Here is a 21,748-nt window from a genome sequence, read left to right as displayed (position 1 = left end):
GAGCCTTAGCGAGTATAGTGATCTGTGGCCAAGAGTTCTTCTGGTCTGTCGATGGGGTCTTATACACTTACTCGGCAGAGCCTAACTGGCATTTGTCAAGGGTGCTAATCCGCTTATATGACAACACGCCTTCTTTAAGGAGCACACAACCGATCCCGATCACCCGATCATAAACCCGTGTTAGTTCTAAGATGTTAAGTTCAGTCCATCAAACTCTTAGCAACAACCACAAAACTCGAAAATCATACATACAAAATCAAACAAAAATTTTGTACCCCTCTAATAGTCGCTGTCACTCGATTTTTTTCCTAATGAAGAGAAGTGAAGGCTGCCAGTGCGACATCTGACACTCCCATGCACAGGAAACACAAGAACACATCCGACAAGAGGGTTACGTACACATATTTAAGGATTCGGTGCTCTCTCCTTTACCCCAGAACCGTCTGTGCTGACGACAAACGGACCTAGAGAAAAACATTTCTCATACGTTACTCGCACATCTTTTAAATAAGAGATGCAAATACTGAGTTGCATCCAATAGGTTGCGTCCAAAATATTTTTAAGTGAAACATATTCTCTGGAACGCATTGATGTCGCGATGCCCTTAACCTCATGAGCTCTTACTCTTAATAGATTAAAAGAGTCCACTGGGCAGTTCTTATGAGCCTCGGTAATTACACTTCTAACAAAGAAGGCCAAAGCATTTTTAGACATAGGTCTCTTGGGGTCTTTCAACCGAGCACCATAGACCATGTTGTGAGCCTCCCAACCGCTTCTTTCTGTCAGATAGAATTTCAGTGCTCTAACTGTGACAAAGTGGATCTTTCTATTTTTCTCTGCCTACTAGGCTAGTAAGTCCTTTTACCTCGAAAAACTACTCCTAGGCCATTGATTCGAAGGGTTATCGTTTTTGGCAAGAAAAAGAGTCTTGGAATGAACAATCGCAGAATCTTCTTTTGAAGGCCAACTCGTGACTCAAGGGCGTGCAACTCGCTGACCCTTTTAGCCGTAGCCAGAGATAGCAGAAATATACACTTTCTAGTGATATCCCGGAATGGAAGCCGTAGAGGTGGTTCGAACTTTTCCGAGGACGGAAATTTCAGAACCACTCTAAGTTCCAGCTCGGAATCCTAGGTCTACTGACTTCGACGTTTCAAAGGAGGATTGCGGATGAGAATCGTGCAAATCTTTATTATTCATCAAGTCTAAGCCCCTGTTTCTAAAGACTGACGAAAGCATACTTCTGTATCCTTTAATTGTTGGTACAGAAAGATGTGACTTTTCCTCAGGAAAAGAAGGAAATCCGCAATTTCGGTTACAGAGGTATTGAAGAGGACAGCTTCTTCGACCTGCACCAGTTTTCTGAAAACTTCCCACTTCGATTGGTACACTCGCCTAGTAGATGATCTGCGGGCTCTAGCAATTGCGCTTGCCCGCCTTGCAGAGAAAACCCTCTTCGCTCTGGAACAAGGTCTTTCGATAGTCGAAAGGCAGTCAGAGCAGAGCGGGTAGATTTTGATTGGTACCTCGCGAAGTGGGTTTGTTTGAGCAGATCTATCCTGTTTGAAGAGATCTGGGGAAGTCCACTGTCCACTATCACCTCACCCCGTGAACCAAATTCGGGATGGGCCAATATGGGGCTATCAGAGTCATTCTGGTTCCCTTCGAGGCCACAACTTTCTGACTACTTCCCCCAGAATCTTGAATGGGGGAAAAGCGTACACGTCTAGCCCTGACCAGTCCAGGAGAAAGGCGTCTATTTGCATAACCCTGGGATCTTCTACCCAGGGCGCAAATGGTATCTATCCTTTTGGAGAGAAACGTGGCGAATAGATCTATCTGCGGTTTCCCCCAAAGATACCAAGGGTCTGACAGACTATTTCCGAGTGGAGGGTCCATTCTGTAGGAAGGACCTGGAACCTCCTGCTCAGTCTGTCCGCTCTCACGTTCGTCTCCCCTTGAACAAATCTCGTTAGAAGAACCACGTTCCTTTGATTTGCCCAAATCAGCAGATCTCTTGCCACCAGTTCGTATAGGGCGAGAGAGTGAGTTCCTCCTTGTTTCTTGACATAAGCCAGAGCGGTCGTATTGTCGGAGTTTATCTGTATTACTTTGTCTCTGACTATCTGCTCGAAGCTCCTTAGCGCGAGGTGAATCGCAAAGAGCTCCTTGCAATTTATGTGCCATGACACCTGCTCTTCCGACCAGGTGCCTGACACTTCCTTGGACCCTAAAGTCGCACCCCAACCATGTCTCCGACGCGTCTGAGAACAATGTCAGGTTTTGGGTTCCGAACTTCTAAGGATACTCCTTTGTTTTTCTTCTAAGGGGGTCAACCACCACCTTAATTGTTGCTTTACTTCTAATGAGATTGGAAACGTGTCCGAGAGCTGTCTCTGTCTTCCAACTCCAACTGCTTCTCAGGAAGAACTGAAGCGGACGGAGATGTAGTCTTCCTAGAGGAAAGAACTGTTCGAGCGAGGAAAGGGTCCCCAGAAGGCTCAACCATTCCCTCTGCTGAAGTACGCTCTTTCTCTAAGAAGTTTCAATACTGTGGCACAGCCTTTCCTTACTCTCTCTTGAGAAGGAAATACTCGAAAACCCGAGAATCCATCTGAATCCCCAGATAGACTACGTTCTGGCTGGGGACCATCTGAGATTTCTCGAGGTTCACGATTAATCCTAATGTCTTTGTCAATTCCAGGATTGTTGACAGGTCCTCCAGACACTGCTTTTGAGACCTGCCCTGATGAGCCAGTCGTCCAGGTATAGGGAGACGTTTATCCCTTTCATGTGAAGGTGTTTTGACACATTTTTCATCAAGTCTGTAAAGACTTGGGGAGCCGTAGAAAGGCCGAAACACAGGGCCCTGAACTGATAGATCATTCCCTCGAACATGAAACGAAGGTACTTCCTCGACGAATGGTGAATCGGGACGTGGAAATATGCGTCTTGAAGATCTAGGGACGCCATCCAATCTCCTTGACGGAGAGCTGCAAGTACTGAGGCAGACGTTTCCATGCTGACTATTCTGTTGTTGTACGAATTTGTTCAGCGAACTTACATCCAGTACCGGTCTCCATCCCCCCCCCGAGGCTTTCGCTACGAGAAACAAGCGATTGTAAAACCCCGGGGAGCTTTGATCCAGTACCAGCTCTATTGCTCTTTTGTACCCACATCTGTTCCACCATTTGACGAAGAGTATCCATCAGAACAGGGTCCCTGTATCTGGCTGACAGTTTCCCTCGGTGATGTTGTCAAGTCAGGCCTGTCCTTGAATGGGATATAATAACCCTTCTTGATTATTGACATCGACCAAGGATCGGATCCTATGTCTTTCCCATGCTCCGCAAAGAATTGTAACCTGGCTCCTACAGGTGTCTGGAGGAAAGATTTCTCATTTTCCCTCCCTTCTTAAAGGGGCTGGAAGGCAGATCTCCCCCTTTTTTTTTCCGTTGACTTTCTTCTGACGATGGATCTAGCCTGAGGGCCTCCTCGAAAGGGCTGCTGTTGTTGAGCTGGCCTAGAGGTTCTTTCTTTTCCTCACTGGCCACAGGTCTATTTTTTCCTTGAGGATTGCCTTAAAAGATCTTGAGTGGCTTTCTCAGTTAGCGAATGGGCAATGTCTCTCACCAACTGAGAAGGAAATAAATGTTCCGAGAGAGGCGCATACAGCAAAGCGGATCTCTGCGAAGGCGAGACGGCCTTAGTGAGAAAGGCACTATGAACCACTCTCTTCTACAGTATTCCCGCACCGAAGAGGGAGCACACTTCCGCCGATCCATCTTGAACCGCCTTATCGATGCATGTAAGGATGCTATGTAAGGTTTCAGGGCTTAGTTGTTCTTTTTCATGGGACTTCTTAGCAATAACCCCAAGGGACCAATCTAGGAAGTTAAATACTTCTAAGGTATGAAAAAGTCCCTTGAGGAGATGGTCCATTTCGAAAGACCCAATGTGCTTTGCTTTCGCTGAATTTAAGGCATGTCTCCTCGACGAGTCTACGAGACTGGAGAAGTCCGATTCAGCTGAAACGGGCAGAGACAATCCCATATTTTCTCCCGTTTCGTACCATATGCCTCTCCTACCCCTTAGTTTAGCGGGAGGCATGCAAAAGATCGTCCTTCCTAACTCCTTTGTCTTGATCCAGGAGTAAAGAGATTGTAAGGCCCTTTTCATGGATATGGCCGGCTTCATTTTCAGGAAAGATGAAGACTTGTGCGCCTTCGTACTTGAAAATAGAGAGCGCGGAGAAGGAGGAGCGGCTGGAGTCAATGCATCTCCATATTCTTCTAAGAGAAGAGCAGAAAGAACTTTGTAATTCGAAAGCCCTTCTCTGTTAGTAACTTCGTCCTCCGAGACGTCATCTAAATTAATAGGCTCGGAAGGAGAAGGCTCCCTTCCCTCCTCTGTCTCCTCTCTTGATTTCTTCCTTTCCGAAGAAGAAGCACTTCTATTAGGAGAGGGGCTAGGAGTAAGTCTCTCCTTACGTTTATCATTAGGCGAGTCACGTATAACTGTATTACGCCTGTTAGACTCCTGTCGGATATCAAGCTCTTCATGAGGAGAATGCGCCTGGCGTTTAGCAGGAGTATCTCGCTGAGAATACTCCTGGAGCCTGGTAGGAGTATCCTGTTTGGAATACTCCTGGCGCCTGACAGTCGTAACACTCTTCGAATACTCCTGCCGTCTGGAAGGCGCATCTCGCTCCAAATACTCCTGGCGCCTGTTAGGAGTATTAAGCTCAGAATACTCCTGGCGCTTGGTAGGCACATCGCGCTTCGAATACTCCTGGCGCCTGGTAGGATTAAAAAGTCTAGAATACTCCTGGCGCCTGGGAGGAGTATCGAGGTCAGAGTACTCAAGGCGCCTGGCAGGAGTATCTCTTCCCGAATACTCCTGACCTATGGAAGGCGCATCTAGTTCCGAATACTCCTGTGGCTTGGTAGGAGTATCGCTCATGGAATGCGCCTTTCGAATGGCAAGTATATTGCGCTTAGCAGGCGCTATACTCCTATCAGGAGTTCTCTCTTCTCCAGTTGGCTCTTGTTGCTTGGATGAAGATCTGGGCCTAGAACGATCTACAGTAAAGTCAGGCTCTTTGCGCCTACTTGGAGCCTGGCTCCTAGTTGGCGCCAGACGCTTGGCAGGAGTTACTTCCTTTCCCACGTCTCGCCTGCCTAATGCACCGCTCCCCCCAGAGATGGCCGCTTGTGCGACAACTCCCCTGGAGGGTTCGTCGCGCCCGACAGGAGATCGGTATTTGGATCTCTTAATCGGAAGCCTGTCATCCTTTTTACGAGTAGGCTCTTTAGAAAGTACTCCTACCAAAGACGCTAATTGCTCCTGCACATTCATCAAAATTTTCCTGGTCGAAGGCTCATTCAAATCAGGAGAAGGAGATCTGGAAGGCGCTCGAGAGTCTTTTACATTCCAAGGATCTAACTCCTTTCTAGCTTTCTTGATTACCGAAGGGGCTAGAATTGAGCTCAGGTTCTTTCCAATTCCTTTTCAGCGGACGTGAAAGCTTCGATTCCTTCCATCCTCTTCTCGGAGAAGGCGAACTAGATGATGAAAAGCACTCATGAAGGACGCTTTTCCTATAGCTGTCCCTGGCAGTCTGAGATGTATAAGATTCTGCTGAAGGGACGCCTGATCGTTGGGGATTCTCCACGACCCCCGTAAGGCTTTCGACTTTCCTTCTCCTCTGGGCCAGGGAGCTTGGAAGAGGTCTAGGCCTGGGAGCGTCGCAGAGACGACCAGACGCCCCCTCCACTACACTGGGGACACTAACATCACTCGAGAAACCACATTCACTTCTCCTTACATTCCAATCTTCCATTTTTTCTTGCATTTTTTGAAGGGAAGCTCTGAGTTCCGCTATTTCTGAGGCGGAATCAGAGGGATTAACTTGTGAACGGGCTGAAATAGAATGGGCATAATTATGAGAAGAAGAAGCTACAGAACTACTAGACATTTTCCGGCTTTTGTAAGCCGCCTTCCTCTCTCTATCTTTCTCTAACTTCTTCAAGTAAGAAGTCGATTCTTCCATTCTTTGCGCACTCAATCCTCTCACACTCGTTACACGTATTCTCAATTGAGCATTCAACCCTTCTACAACCACTGCATGTAGTGTGAGGATCTACCGAAGCTTTCGGAATCCTCACCTTACAGCCCTCATTCACACACACTCTGAAGCTAACATGTTATTGTCATGATACAATGAAGTTTTATGCATACTTACCTGGCAGATATATACTTAGCTATAGACTCCGTCGTCCCCGATAGAAATTCGAATTTCGCGGCACACTCTACAGGTAGGTCAGGTGATCTACCGCCCCGCCGCTGGTGGCGGGAATAGGAATCATTCCCGTTTTCTAAGACAGATTTTCTCTTTAACCTGTCTCCTGAGGGGAGGTCGGGTGGGCCATACACCGTATACATCTGCCAGGTAAGTATGCATAAAACTTTATTGTATCATGACAATAACATTTTTATGCATTCAACTTACCTGTCAGATATATACTTAGCTGATTGGCACCTTTGGCGGAGGGTAAGAGACAGCTAATCTACTGAAATAGACAGGAAACAACATATGTTGTAGGTAATAAAATTAAAACCTTGATTCCTACCTGTGTTAGCGAAAGACTTCATGGCTACTGCCTAGGAGCCCGTATCGCTTCAAGAGCCTCAGCGAGGTAGTGACCTCATGCTAAGAGTTCTTGATGGTCTGTTACAGAGGTCTTACCCACTTACGCTTCAGAACCTTAGGATCTTTGTCAATGGGGTCCTATCCCTTACATGACAAAACACCTTGCCTATTGGCATGATCATAGAGCACGACACTAATCCCGATCACCTGATCCTCATTGGGGTTGTACTACGATTGAAAGGAGTCATCACCCCGAACATCCTTTCAAGCAACCACATCAACAACAATATTAAAACTAATTATTAAAAATATTAAAAAACAAATTTAAGGATCAGCGTCTGCCTCCATTCCCAGCATAGTATCCGCTGATACATAAGGTCCAAGAGCGACAACATTTATCGTATATTATTCTAACATCCTTTAAATAGTGGGATGCAAATACTGATTGCACCTCCAATAAGTTGCTGCTAAAATGTTCTCATGGACATATTCTTCGTAAAAGAAAGGGAAGTTGCCACAGCCCGGACTTCGTGAGCTTTCACTCTCAGCAGCTTTAAAGAGTTCTCTTGGCAATTCCTATGAGCTTCTGGTAATTACATTTCTGACAAAGAATGCCAGTGCGTTCTTTGACATAGTCTCTTGGGGTTTCTTACCCGAACACCAAAGACCTTGTCGACATCCTCCGAAGCTGTGTCTTCTTTTCTAAATAAAATTTTAAGGTCCTGACTGGGCAAAGGGACCGATCCAACTCTCTTCCTACCAGAGAAGAGAGTCCCTTGACTTCGAAAACCTTCTAGGCCAAGGTTTAGAAAGGGTTCCTCATTCTTTGCTAGGAAAAGATCCTGAAAGAAATGACAGCCGAGTCTTTTCTAAATCCCACCCGAGAGTCCAAAGCATGCAATTCACTGATCCTCTTAGCAGTTGCTAGAGCCAACAGGAATATGCATTTGCTACCTAAAGATCTCTGAATGAGATTTTATCTATAGGTTCGAACCTGTCCGACATCAAGAACTTTAGGACAAGAACGTCCAGGTTCCAACTCGGAGGGGGAATCGACGATCTCAATTTCTTAGTCTCGAAAGACCTGATGAGATCATGAAGATCCTTATTATTCTCGAGATTCAGCCCTCTGTTTCTAAAAACAGCTGAGAGCATGCTCCTATATCCCTTGATATTGATACGGCCAATTGGATTCTTCTCTTAAGAAGAGGAGAAAATCGCGATTTCGGTTACAGATGGTATTGAAGAGGACAGCTTCTTCGACCTACACCATCTACGGAAAACTTACCACTTCGATTGGTAGACCCGCAGGGTAGAGGCTCTGCGGGCTCTAGCAATTGAAGTTGCCACTTTCTTGAAAAGCCTCTCGCTCTGACCAGTCTTTCGATAGTCGAAAGGCAGTCAGGGAGAGACTTTGGATGTTTTTGTGGAACCTCTCGAAGTGGGGTTGTCTGAGCAGATCTGGTCCTGTCTGTAGAGATCTGGGGGAAGTCCACCGTCCCATTCACAGTACCTCTGTGAACCAGATTCGGGAAGGCCAAAAGGGAGCAATTACGAGTCATTCTCATTCCTTCCGATGCCACAAATTTCTTACTACTTCCCCCAGCAATTTGAATGGGGGAAAGGCGTATGCATCTATGCCTGACCAATCCATGAGGAAGGCATCGATCTCTGTGGCTCCTGGGATCTATTCTAGCGAGCAGAAGTTGTCTTATTTTCCTGGAGAGGAACGTGGCAAAACAGGTCGATCTGGGGTCTCACCCCAGAGTGACCATATTTGTCTGCAGACTCCTGAGTGGAGCATCCACTCTGTCGGGAAGAGAACCTGGTTCTTTCTGCTCAACCTGTCTGCCCTTAGGTTTTTTTTACTCCTTGGACAAACCTTGTACGCAGAATAATGCCCCGTTCCTCTGTCCAGGTTAATAGAGCTCTCGCTATTTTCGTTCAGAGAGAAAGAGTGAGTGCCTCCCCCTGATTCCGGATGTAAGCCAGAGCTGTGGTGTTGTCGAATGACTTGAACTACCACCCCTGACTCCCGCTTCGAAGTATTCCAGAGCTAGATGAATTGCCAGGAGTTCCTTCGCATTGATGTGCAGAGTAGTTTGTTGTCTGGTCCAAATACCTGCTACTTCCTTTGGGCCCAGTGTTGCTCCCCAACCTGTTTCCGAGGCATCGGGAAAACAGCACTCGGTGAGGGTTCCGAATCAAGAGACACCTTCGTCCTTGTTAATGGGTTAACCACCACTTTAGGTCGGATTTTATCCCCTGTTGGATGGGAAAAACGTCTGACAAGTCTCCTGTCTTTTGACTCCACATCCTCTTTAGATAAAATTGCAGAGGTCTGAGATTTAATCTTCCCAGGGAAATGAACTGCTCTAACGAGGAAAGGGTGCCCAGCAGACTGGAGCCATTCCCTCGCCGAGGTCCGTTCTGTCCCTAAGAAGTTCGAGATCTTTTCTAAGCCTCGAGTAATTCTGTCGTTGAGATGGAAACGCCCGAAAACCCCGAGAATCCATCTGTATCCCCAGATAGATTATGTTCTGTCTGGGGATCAATTGTGATTTCTCGAGGTTCACGAGCAGTCCCAGAGATTTTGTCAAGTTCAAAGTCTTCTCCAAGTCCTTCAAGCACTGAATTTCGATTTTGCTCTTATTAGCCAATCGTCCAGATAAAGGGATATATTTATCCCCTCTAGATGTAGCCATCTCGCAACATTCATCATTAGCCTCGTGAACACTTGAGGGGCCGTTGAAAGGCCGAAGCATAGGGCTCTGAATTGGTATACTTTCCCTGCATCATGAATCGGAGACATTTCTTCGATGATGGATGCAGGGGGACATGAAAGTATGCATCTTGTAGATCTAAGGAGACCATCCAATCTCCTGGACGAAGAGCCGCAAGAACCGATTTTGATGTTTCCATAGAGAACTTTGTGTTCTCCACAAATCGGTTCAATGCGCTCACATCCAGGACCGGTCTCCACCCTCCCGAGGATTTCGGAACCAGAAAAAGACGGTTGTAGAATCCTCGGAATGCGGATCCCGAACCACTTCAATGGCCTCCTTTTGCAACATCTGTTCTACAGTTGCAATAATGCTTCTTTCTTGGCAGGGTCCCTGTATTGGGCTGACAGTTCCCTCGGGTTCGTAGTCAAGGGAGGTCTGTCTCGAAAGGGGATCATATATCCCTTTGTTACCACGGAAAGGGACCAAAATTTCTGCCTGTCTCCGGAGCCCATTCTTCGGAAAATTTCCGAAGTCTGGCTCCTACCGCCTGCTTGAAGGACTGTTGTCTCATTTCGCTCTCTTGATAGGTCTGAAGAAAGACCTACCTCTCTTCTGCACTCCCTCTCTTCTTTAAAAGAGGGTCTGGCCGAGGTACTCCCTCGAAAGGGCTGTTGAGGAGCCCGAGTCTCTCTCTTAATAGGACCCGAAGTCCTCGATTTCTTTGCAGATTGGGCCAAGAGATCTTGTGTGGCCTTTTCTGTCAAAGAATGAGAAATATCTTTTACTAGATTTGAAGGAAACAATTGGTCCGACAGAGGAGCATACAGAAGAGATGACCTCTGAGTAGGAGTAACTGCTTTCGTCAGAAAAGAGCTAAATAAGACTCTCTTCTTCAGAATACCAGATTCCAAACAGAGAGGCCACCTCTCCTGATCCATCCTGAACCGCCTTGTCCATACAGGAAAGAACACTATGAAGGACTTCTGGACTAAGAGATTCCTTCTCTTGTGTCTTTTTGGCCAACACCCCAAGGGACCAGTCTAAGAAGTTAAAAACTTCTAAGACATTAAACAATCCTTGAGGAGATGGTCCATATCAGAAGTCCCCCATGTGATCTTTGCTGATGACAAGGGCTTGCTCCTAGACGAATCTTACCAGATTCGAAAAATCTGCTTCGGCAGTGGACGGGAGAGCTAGACCCCGTGGTTTACCCGTCTCGTACCAAATTCCCTTCTTTCCTGATAGTCTGGAAGGAGGGGGCAGGTAAAGACTGTCTTCCGCCGTTCTCCTTGGATTCCAACCAATTTCCTACGAATCGGAGAGCCTTGTTCATGGAAATGGTTGGCTTCATTTTTTTTAATAAAAGATGATTGTTTCGGGACCTTCGTGCTTGTAAATAAGGACCTTGGAGAAGGAGGGAGCAGTCGGGCTTAAAGAGTCCCCAAAACTCTTGAAGTAAGAGGGCTGCCAGCGTCTTGTAATCTGACAAACCCGGAGCCGAGTGATCTTCAGAGTCCGAAATCTCTTCCAAATCCAATTCCGAAGAGGATTGTTTATTTTCAGCAGGAGACTGGCCTCTTGCAACATCCACCCCACTCTCGCAAGAACGACGACCGCCTGTGCGATAACTTGCGTCCCTACGAGAGATAGGTTGATCCTGCAAAACGACCTTATCCTTCTCCTGGCAAGAGCGATGGCCGCTTGTGCGACACCTTTCTCTCCTGTCAAACGAAGGATGTCCTCTCCTATCGCTTTCTCCGGAACCACCTATGTCCTGACAAGGAATACGGCCGCTTGTGCGACAACTAAAGTCCTTGTCAGGTAAAGGTTTATCCTTCCGAAAGCTAAACAAATCCTCTTGGCTTAATTGTCTTTTGGAAGAAGTCCGTCTCTTATTTGTCACTTGTGGCTCATTGCGCCGGGTTGGCGCTCGTGATTCCTTGCGCCAAGCTGGCGCTTCTGGCGCATTTCGGCAGGGTGGCGCTTCTGGCGCATCTGGCGCTTCTGGCGCATTTCGGCAGGGTGGCGCTTCTGGCGCATTTCGCCAGGCTGGCGCTTCTGGCGCATATGGCGCATCTGGCGCTTCTGGCTCTTCTGACTCGTATGGAGTCTCAAACGCATCTGGCGCATTGCGCCAGGTTGGCGTTTTTGGCGCATTCTTCATACTCCTCTGAGTATAAGCCGCCGAAACTTCCGTTTCTTCTTTCCTTCCCTTCGTCTTCTGTTTATAGGAAGGAAAGAGTCCTTTCTCCCTGGGAGTTTCCTTAGTAAAAACTCCTACTAAGGCCAAAAAGTTGCTCCTGCACATTTAGGATAATTTTCGCAGCCGCATTCTCTTTTTCCTTCCCTGATTTAGGTGAGGGATGTCTAGAAGCGGAAGGAAACTCCGATTTCCGTTTAGGAACCAATCTCCTTTTCTTCTTCTCACAAGGTGATAGATCGGAGAAAGAAAAGCTCAGGGCTTGAATGTTGATCCAAAGTTGGAGGCCTTCCAACTTCTGCTTGTTTAAGGGGCGTGACAGTTTGCATCAGAACTCCATCCCCTTACATTCGGTGAAGAATCTGACGAAGAAAAACACTTCTTTAGGATGCTTTTTCGATAGCGATCCTTGGCAGTTCGGGTCGTCACAGAATCTGCCGAGGGGACGCCTGATCGGTGGGGATTCTCCGTAACCTCCGTAAGGCTTTCGACATTCCTTCTCACTCTGGGACTTGTGTGAGCTTGGAAGAGGTCTAGGCCTGGGAGCGAGAGAGCCGATCAGACGCACCCTCCACTGCAATAGGGACACTTAATTCACTATCACTGTGCTTACCTTTCAACGTCCGCATTTGACGTTCCATCCTTTGTAGCGCAGCTTAAGATCTGCAATTTCCGTTGCCGGATTTGCAGTCTTAGTACTAAGGAAGAAGATAGAGGTTTAGGGTTAGGTGTTTAATAAAGGCTCGTTAGAGCGAGACCTACTTACGCTTCTGGAGGAAGCCTTCCTAGCCCTATCCATATCTATTTCCTTAATATGAATGAATTAAATTCTTCCATTCTTCTCCTTCATATTTACACATTCATCACAGGTGTTAGAAATTGAACATTCATTCCTTCTACACCCCTTACAAACTGTGTGAGGGTCTACCGAAGCTTTCGGTAGCCTCACCATGCATCCCTCATTTACACACTGTCTTCTAACCGTAAACAAGCTAGAATCCGACATCATGAGAAATATCCAAAACAAGTCCAAAAAAACAGTCCACGAAAGAGTATGCCAAACCAAAGATCCAATACGTCACCAAAATAACCGGCTTAGAAGATCAATAGCGATGAAAAAACACGAAAATCAAATCAGGAGTAACAACAACAATGTTGCTGTCACGGCCGATAGAGAAAATCTGTCTTAGAAAACGGGAATGATTCCTATTCCCGCCACCAACGGCGGGGCGGTAGATCACCCTGACCTACCTGTAGAGTGTGCCCCCCTCGAAATTCGAATTTCTATCGGGGACGACGGAGTCTATAGCTAAGTATATATCTGACAGGTAAGTTGAATGCATAAAAACTAGAATCAGACATATTCACGAAAATCCAAAGCGAAGTCCAAAAAACAGTCCACGATAGCGAATGCCAAACAACGATCCAAGTACGTCACCAAAAAATCAGTCGAAAGATGATCAAAAGCTTTGGGGGTGAAAAAAAGTTGTAAAAAAGAATTCCAGTCAGGAGGAAGTAACAACAATGTTGATACTACCGGCGACAGAGAGAATCTGATTAGAAAACGGGAATGGTTCCTAGTCCTGCCACCCAGAGCAGGGCGGTAGATCACCTGACCTACCTGTAGCGAGTGCTGCGAAATTTGAATTTCTGTCGGGGACGACGGAGTCGATAGCTATGTATATATCTGACAGGTAAGTTGAATGTATGAAATTGAAGATTGCCAGTCTCTGGATAAGCATTCTTCTGCGGACTGGCTCAATCTGTTGTCCTGTGTGGACAGGGCAGCGAGACACGGTTCAGTGGAATTGGCTGCCTTATTCACTATGGGAGTACTCAAGAAGAGAGAACGGTGGTGCTCCTTCACATCTCTAGGAGTAACCATGAACCAAACATCGGCTTTGTTGTTCTCCCCCCTGAGTAAACCTCACCTGTTTCCAGAAGAAACCATCAAGCATGTCCGTCGGACCTCGAGAACAAGTCCACCAATGATCTATCTCAATCTGTGAGAAGACCTAAGGAACCTCGGGCGACAGGAGCCAAAGTTTCACCTTTCCAAAAACACACCTTTCGAGGAGGTAAGTCGAGGTGGCAGCAGAGACCAAAGACTAACTTACAAACCACCTCCAAGTCTACCAAGAGACCTCTCTTTAAGACAGATAAATGATCGAAAGGTCCTTCACCCACCCGTGGGGGCAAAACTACACAGCTACTGGGAGGAATTGGGGTCTAAGAGGAGCAGAACAGCGGGTCATACAGGTGCTTCGAGAGGGATATGTGATCCCTTTAACCGGATCCACCGCTGTCCAATACACCTGTCTGTTTGACAGCATACTTAGTCTACGGGATCAATAAGTGCTTTGGCTTTAGCCAAAGACGTAGAAGAGCTCATCAGCCAAGAGGTCATAGAGGAGGTAACAGACATGAACTCCCCAGGGTTTACAACCGGCTCTTTGTAGTCCCCAAGGTATCAGGGGGATGGAGACCTGTTTTGGACATAAGCGCTTGAACATCCTCATCCGGAAGATGAAATTCCGAATGGAAACCAGTCGATCAGTAATGTCAGCCATCCAACCGGGCGACTGGATGGTATCTCTCGACCTGAAGGATGCATACTTCCATGCCCCCATTCATCAGAAGTCCAGAAAGTTCCTAAGATTCGTCTTCAAGAAGAGTCTTCCAGTCCAGAGCCTTCTGCTTCGGTCTGCCACACACCTCAAGTATTTACTCGGATTCTCGCTCCTCTGGGAAAATGGCTGCACTTGATGAGGATCAACACAGCCTTTTACTTAGACGACTGGCTCCTGAGAGCCGGATCCAGTCGTCCGTGTGTGAAGGACTTGGAAAAGACGCTTACTTTGACACAACCATTGGGTATCTTAATAACCACTGAGAAGTCCAAATTGATTCCTACTCAGAGGATTCTCTATTAAGGATGATTCTCTCTAGCTTTTTGGGTTTTTCTCTCCCTGAAGAAGATAGAATCCTGCCTGTCGCCAGTCCAACAGTTTCTGGTTCGCCCATCCTGCTCAGCTCTCGAATGGATGAGCCTAGTTAGGACCCTGGCTTCACAGGAGAGTTTTGTTAAGTCAGGACGCCTACACATGAGGCCGCTTCAGTTCTTCTTGAAAACAAATTGGTCCCGGAAAACACAGTCGGACTCACTAGTTTTCCCCCTGATGGATGAGATAACGGTGGATCTTCGTTGGTGGCTTTCGAGGGAAAGATTACAAGAAGGAATTTCCCTAGTCGTGTCGAACCCCGACCTGCAGTTCTTCTCAGATGCCTCAGTCAGCGGATGGGGAGCCCTCCTAGGAGCCAAGAGAGTATCAGGTCTGTGGACAGAATGAGAAAGACCTTGCACATCAATGGGAAGGAATTGAAGGCCATCCTTTTAGGAGTACAAGCGTTCGACCTTTAGTCACTGGAGGAAACATAGCAGACTACTCGGCCAACACCACAGCATAGTCATATGTGCCAAGCAGGGAGGGACCCACTCGTTCTCTCTCACGAAGATTGCATAAGGGAGAATGAACGTGATTCCAGACGAACCGAGTCGGGTAAATCAGGTGTTACCAACAGAAAAGACTGAACAAGAGTGTGCGTCAGGGCCTCTGGAAGCTTTGGGGAAGACCATCAATAGACCTGTTTGCCACATCGAGGGACAATCGCCTTCCCCTTCCTGTTCTCCTATCCCAGAACCACTAGCGTGGAGAACAGATGCGATGCTGCTAGATTGGGCAGGACTGGACGATTGTGCTTTTCCTCCCTTCGGAATGATAAGAGATCCTAAACAAGCTTCAATCGCACCAGAATGTGACAATGACCCTAGTAGCGCCATTCTGGCCCAGGAAAGAGCAGTTTCCGGACCTTCTCAATCTACTGGTGGATTTACCAGACTACTTCCACAAAATCCATCGCTTCTCAGATAACCCCATTACAACCGATACCACAAAGGTTGTCCGCTCTGGCCCTGACAGGATTCAGACTGTCAGGAACCTGGTCCAAGCAAAAGGGTTGCCGCGAAGGGCGTCAGAAGCTATTGCTAGCTGCAGAAGCAGCTCTTCTGCCGAGCTCTACCAGTCCCAGTGGAGAGTTTTAGGTCATGGTGCAGACGACCTAGCATCTCTTCTTCTGAAACATCTATAACAGAAATTGCAGAATTTTGTTATTTCTGAGGGACACCAAGAAGTTACATTAGTTTCCAAGCATAGAGGCCTCGACATTCGTAGTTAGTTCCTCCAAGATTCCAAGCATGAAGAAGTGGAATGGAATTGGATGTAGTTTAAGATGGCTCAACGGTCCCCAATTCGAACTATTGAATTTGTCAATCCATGAGAGACTTAACTAGGAAGACACTATTCCTAGTCGCCTTAACCACAGCGGGCAGAGTAAGTGGGAGTCCACAAGGCCGGAGAAGTCTCCTTAGGAGGAGGCAGAAACTCCCAAAGAAGGAACTTCTCCTGTCGCATAAAACCTGTAGTTTTATTTGCAACTTCGACTGAGGGAAGGCGAACGAAGCCTTGCCTGACTCCCTCTTCTTAGCAAGCCACTCTTCTCTTCTTTCAGTGCTTTCTTCGAGGACTGGTTTCGGTAATCCCGAAGGCGTTGATCTCCTAACCTTCACAAACATTGACGGAGGGGAATAAGATGAAGCTGATTCAAAAAACAAAGTCCGTATACGTCTGCAACAGGAACCTTAACAGACTAGAATAAGCAGAAAAGGGCTTCGAATCTTGGTCTTGAGTTTCCTCTTCCGACAGGATGGCCGATACCCCGTCTTCCTCTTTCCGTCTGGCTTGTTGTCTTCTTCAAAAAGACCATCAATTCTTGAAGTTGATGTTTAAAGGAACCCAAAGCGGAATCCTCTACTAAGGGTTTGGCCTTTGCATCATCCTTAGGCGAAGACGAAGTCGTGGCTGTCGTACGGCTCTTCTTCCTTCGAAAACAAACGACTGGGAGTCGAAACAACATGAGACATATGAGGCGAACAAGTCGAAGCAGCTCGAGACGTATGAGGTGAATGAGGCGAATGAGTCGAAGCAGCTTGAGGCGAATGAGGCGAACGAGTTGAAACTCGAGACGAATGAGGCGAACGAGTCGAAATTCCTATCGACACACAACCAGGGTTGTCGTTTTGAGGAATTTTGTCTATAAGTGTGGCTTTCGGGTGACATCTGGCAACTCCTCGTGGCTTTTCCGACCACAGGCTACGGCACTGAATAATTAAATTCTTCATTTGCCTTTTTGTAGAAAAACGGTACCACTGCACACAACGAATCCAATGATGCGAGTCAATCTCACAAGTGTGCGAATGTAACGCACCTGAATGTCTGACTCCGTCCGAAGATACGCTATCCGAAGAGGACTGACAATCCTCCCCGAAAATCTGGTCCGGAGTCGTGGCTGTCGTACGGTTCTTCTTCGAAAACGAGTGACTGGGAGTTGAAACAACACGAGACGTATGAGGCGAACGAGTGGAAGCAGCTCGAGGCGAATGAGGCGCACGAGTCGAAACAGCTCGAGACGAATGAGGCGAACAAGTCGAAACTCCTACCGATACACAACGAGGCGCGTCAGTCAAGCGAGCGCGCGAGCACTGTAATGCACGTGAGCGTCTGACTCTGTCCGAAGTTCCGCCTCCAGTGTTCCTTGGATTTCCGAAGTTACGCCTTCAGTGCTCCTTGGATTTCTTAACAGGCAGCGACATCCCTCTTGTATGCTGGGCATATCTCTTCAAAGGACGCGACACTAAATCACTCCACACTTTTCGCCTCGACACAGGCGACTGCACTTTCGAGTCGGACGACAACTGCACGTCACTGATATCTACGCCGCTGGAAAGGTGTAGATATCAGTGACGCGCAGTATCACCTACACAAACGATGGCAGCGCTGCTACCGCCGCCAGGAATTTGAATTTTCGACTGCCAGGTAAGAAAGCGTACAGCTAGTGTAATTGTTTGGTAAGTCACTTATGCCAAAACTTCATGTTTTCACCACCAAATAAAACACTAACATTATCTATCAAAACAACTGAATTCTGGAAACACATCTAAAGTAGGTAAATGCTTCCTATTCCCTAACAGACTGAATGCCCTTAGGTTAAAATTATTTTCAATAACCTTAACACTCCATTTTGAGTCCATTGTAATGCTTCAGTGTAGAAACTCAGTCAAAATAACTTACCTTGACACCAAATGTTCGAAGTCTTCCTTCTTATTTTCAGGGTTAGTCATCTGCTTTGCACCTTGGCCACCAGTTTCCTGCTGCTGCTGAGGATAGGTCACACATACTTTGTCAGTATGTTTGGGATGCATTGCAAAACTGTTGCTGAAGGCTGCATCTTCTTCCAACCTCAACTCATATTTGTCATATACATCACAAGCATTGCTCACATCATCCTCAAATGAAACTTTTGACAGATGAACCACCAGAACTGCTATGCCACAACTTGGCAGGATGACACTGTCAGGTGGAGTGCTGTTGCTCACTGGAAATAAATGAATTTGATGACAATTTTTGTAACCTTATTAATTACATCTTTGTAAATACAAAATACAAAAATCATAAGTAAGATTTCATTAAAATGTCTGCTTTCTGAAGCCAATTAATCTATAATAATTGACATCTTATACAATAACTTTAAACTATGCAATATTAAATTACAAGCAACACTCAATAGACAAAAAGCTTTAGAAAAACTGAAGAAGGCATAAGATTTGTTTTCCATACACAAAGCATCCAGGTGTCAACACAAAAGGACTTCTCTTCTAAGGAAAAGACTGTGGGTAACTACTGTAGTTCGGCATATTTCAAAAGGAAATTTCTTGTGAATTTACTTTTTTTTTTTTTTAGCTTAAATTTCAATACTTCCATCCATCCTAATTTGTTCTTTAAAATGTATTACGAAAAATTAAAATAATTTTAACAGCAACAACAACCTCTCTTCTCTAACAGTTCTATTCAGAAGCAATAACATCATACCCAGTTCTCCAAGAGTACCCAGGATCATGCAAAGTTGAAGGCACCGTACAGCCATATTTACACCAAACAAATCAATTTGATAAAATTCATAAAGAATAATTTGTCTTGAGTCGCTTTGAATAATTTCCATTAACACAGACTGAGTCAAGCTGAGTCAACTGCCAGTTCCCAATGTACAAGACTGTCAAAGAAACAAATACTGGAGAGAAATAGCGATGAAATTTTTCGATAAATGCAATGTTCCAAATGGAAGTAATAGCAGCAAGCATTTTCAGCTGAAATGGACCCCCTTACATAGGCTCATGATCCCATAATTATAAAGGGTATCAATATTGTGTACCCGAGGCAATTGCTGATGCAAAGTGTAATTTTGCACTGATTGATGTATGGGCATATGGTTGAAACAGTGATATGTAGTCCAGTTGTCAATGACTCAAATAAAAAAAAAAACATTTTATCTCATGGAAGTGAAGCCTTTCTAGTGAAGCCCAATCTAATGAGGTCTTACCTTTGAAAGGCCCTAAATTTCTATGAAATGATATTCAACAATAGGGTGAGCAGAGCCAGGTATCCCGTTCTGTAAATTCTTGAGCACTGGGAGGTGATAGGTGCTTAAAACACATGCAGTATTCACAAACACTTATGAGAGCTTTTTTGTTTTGTTAATTAATAATTACCTTTCAGTTTTTGACCAATTAAAACCTCATCAATTCTTATGGTAAAGTAGTCAAATGTTTTCTTACTCCTCCCAATTTTCCAAACCCAATATATTCTGTTTGAAAATGGCTGTCTTATGTAAAACAATTTCTAATGGCAGGGCACTAACTTTATTAATTCTATAGGGAATTTCATGAGTAAAATATAGTATCTCTATCCATGGGCATTTGCCATAATTCATTGCACTAATTAATACCTATTTTAACTGAACTGAACTGAACTGAACAGCTGGGATTGAAATATCTGTAATAAATGGGACTTCTAGCTGTACTTCCAACCTTAAAGAAGGTTGGAAGACAAGGGGGGGGGTATGACCCACTTGCTAATTACGACTACGTGTGTAACATTAGGTTCAGATGAATATCTGTATTTCATTTTTATAGTTTATAGCGCTTTACTCTATGTCAGACTTGGATGCCAGGTAAGGAGTGGGCAACCTAGGCTAGGTGGGGGGAGGGTGGGAGGGATCATGCACTCCAAGTTGGGTAAGGTTAGGTTAAGGAAAGTAAAGTTGAGATGAATCCCCGTGATTGACCTTGTCTGATTAGGTCTATATGACTTTGTGACCAACACTAATTAAGGACATGAAACATTTAATTTTCTAACTGTAGTTGAGTTGAGTTGAATATAGAATTTTGGCCAAAGGCATGCACTGGGACCTATGAGGTCATTCAGCGTTGAAATGGAAATTGACAGTAAATGGTGTGAAAGATGTAACAGGAGGAAAACCTCGCAATTGCACTATGAATCAAATGTTAGGAGAGGGTGAAAAGTAAGTTTCTGACTGTATACCTTGGCTTATATATTTGAGGGCATTCTTGTTTAAGCAATTGCCTTATTTTTGGTTTTCCACTGCTTAATAAACTAGCTGCCCAATGGGGTTCCAAAACCCCTGGGCAATGAATACGAGATGACTACAAGCAGGTAACCATTGATTTTTCTGTAAATTTATACTCTAATACCACCAAAAGTACCACCATAAGCACCGTGTTTAGTACCAGTTCCATAGGAATAAATGCTGCAGCATAAACTCATGACGGTAAATCTCAGCAACTAAGCTATTCTGTATTAGCCTAAGCAAGCATCTGAAGGAGATTTAGGTATGAAAGCAGCATAAAATTTCCAATATTGAGTTGTGGTATTAAAGTAATATTAGGTACTACTATACCACGTTTTCATATAATTATCACATGAAAAATTTAAAAACATAAAAAAATGCTGCTGAAATTCGGTCTGGCTTCAAATGTACTACATAGGTCTAGGTATTTCTACAGAAGCAATCCGCGGTGGCCTAGACTATGGCAATTGACATTTTCCTATGTTATTTTACTTACTGAACAAGAATTTAAAGTAATTTTTATTCGGACGACTGTAATTAACCCCCAGGGGGCCAGTACTAAACACAGTGAAATACAGTGGACGTCCCAATCCCTAGTGGATGTCATATCCGGGGTTACGTTCCTTGCAGTTCATGCAGAACTATTCTTTAGAATTACCCAGCAAGAAACGTAACCGCGGATACGACATCCACTAGGGATTGGGGCGTCCAATGTATTTCACCGTGTTTAGCTAGTACTGGCCCCTGGGGGAGATAATTACAGTCGTCCGAATAATTATTAGGTAGTACTTAAAATTCTTGTTCAGTAAGCAAAACTGCATAGAAAAACTGCAACTGCCATAGTCTGGGCCACCGCGGATACCTAGGTACCCTAGATCTAGGTAGTACCTAGCTAGTAGTACTACCTAGTAGTAGCCTAGGTCTACCTATTCTAAACTGGCTACTTTTTTTTTTTTTTTTACAATTTTCCTGTATGCTACTTACCACGGACCTTATATCCACTTCCAAGATATTCCAGGAAAGAAGATGATTCCAAATTACAATGGAGTATCACGGGGCAAAGGTTTGTGGCCATAGTTTATGTGCAAATTAGTAACAGGCTCAGTGACATTGTTTGACAACTTGACAAGAACCATGGAATCAGGTGTTTACATTCACAGTGACAGATGGCGTTCTTCTTCTTCTTCTTCCAGTAGATTTCGAAGACTTTTTAACTTTGAGACTGAGCAAACACAGCACTATATAACTTTGCATTCAATAACGTTATTTCTAAAGCAAACATGACAGTTACTATCAATATTAATAAAATATGAAATAAATGAAAGAACTTTCATATAAATGAAGATTCTTTCACTTTTTAGACTGCAGCAGCGATGGATCTCTGCACACATACACACACACTGCATTTCTCACTCTTATTTGTTTTGAGTCCCGGGCATGGAAATAATTCCTTTCTCATATTTCTTAAAGTGTGGCTATTTTCCATCCTCTATTCTCTTTACAAAACCGAACTACCCCAAAATAACTTTAGCCATTCATTCATCTTTTTTGCCCACGTTAACCTTTTTACAACTGCTTCATATTTCTTATATCCCTCGCCCTTTCAACCACTTTCATTCTATATTAAGA

At 45.1% G+C, this 21,748-nt stretch overlaps 1 protein-coding gene across 1 annotated transcript in view; it reads right to left on the bottom strand.

The window, feature by feature from the left end:
* The window catches only part of LOC135210749 (uncharacterized), a 134,121-nt gene extending 112,712 nt beyond the window's left edge, over nt 1-21,409 (bottom strand). The window contains exons 1-2 of the mRNA XM_064243578.1: nt 21,104-21,409; nt 17,767-18,070 (exon numbers count right to left, since the gene is read on the bottom strand). Of these exons, the coding sequence (XP_064099648.1) occupies nt 17,767-18,070; nt 21,104-21,194 (395 nt within the window). The 5' untranslated portion in view covers nt 21,195-21,409. The remainder of the gene's footprint in view (nt 1-17,766; nt 18,071-21,103) is intronic.
* Nucleotides 21,410-21,748: the final 339 nt, after the last annotated feature.

This window comes from Macrobrachium nipponense, chromosome 4, assembly GCF_015104395.2.
Source record: "Macrobrachium nipponense isolate FS-2020 chromosome 4, ASM1510439v2, whole genome shotgun sequence".
Classification (NCBI taxonomy): Eukaryota; Metazoa; Arthropoda; class Malacostraca; order Decapoda; family Palaemonidae; genus Macrobrachium; species Macrobrachium nipponense.
This window is presented reverse-complemented; position numbering and strand designations above follow the sequence as displayed.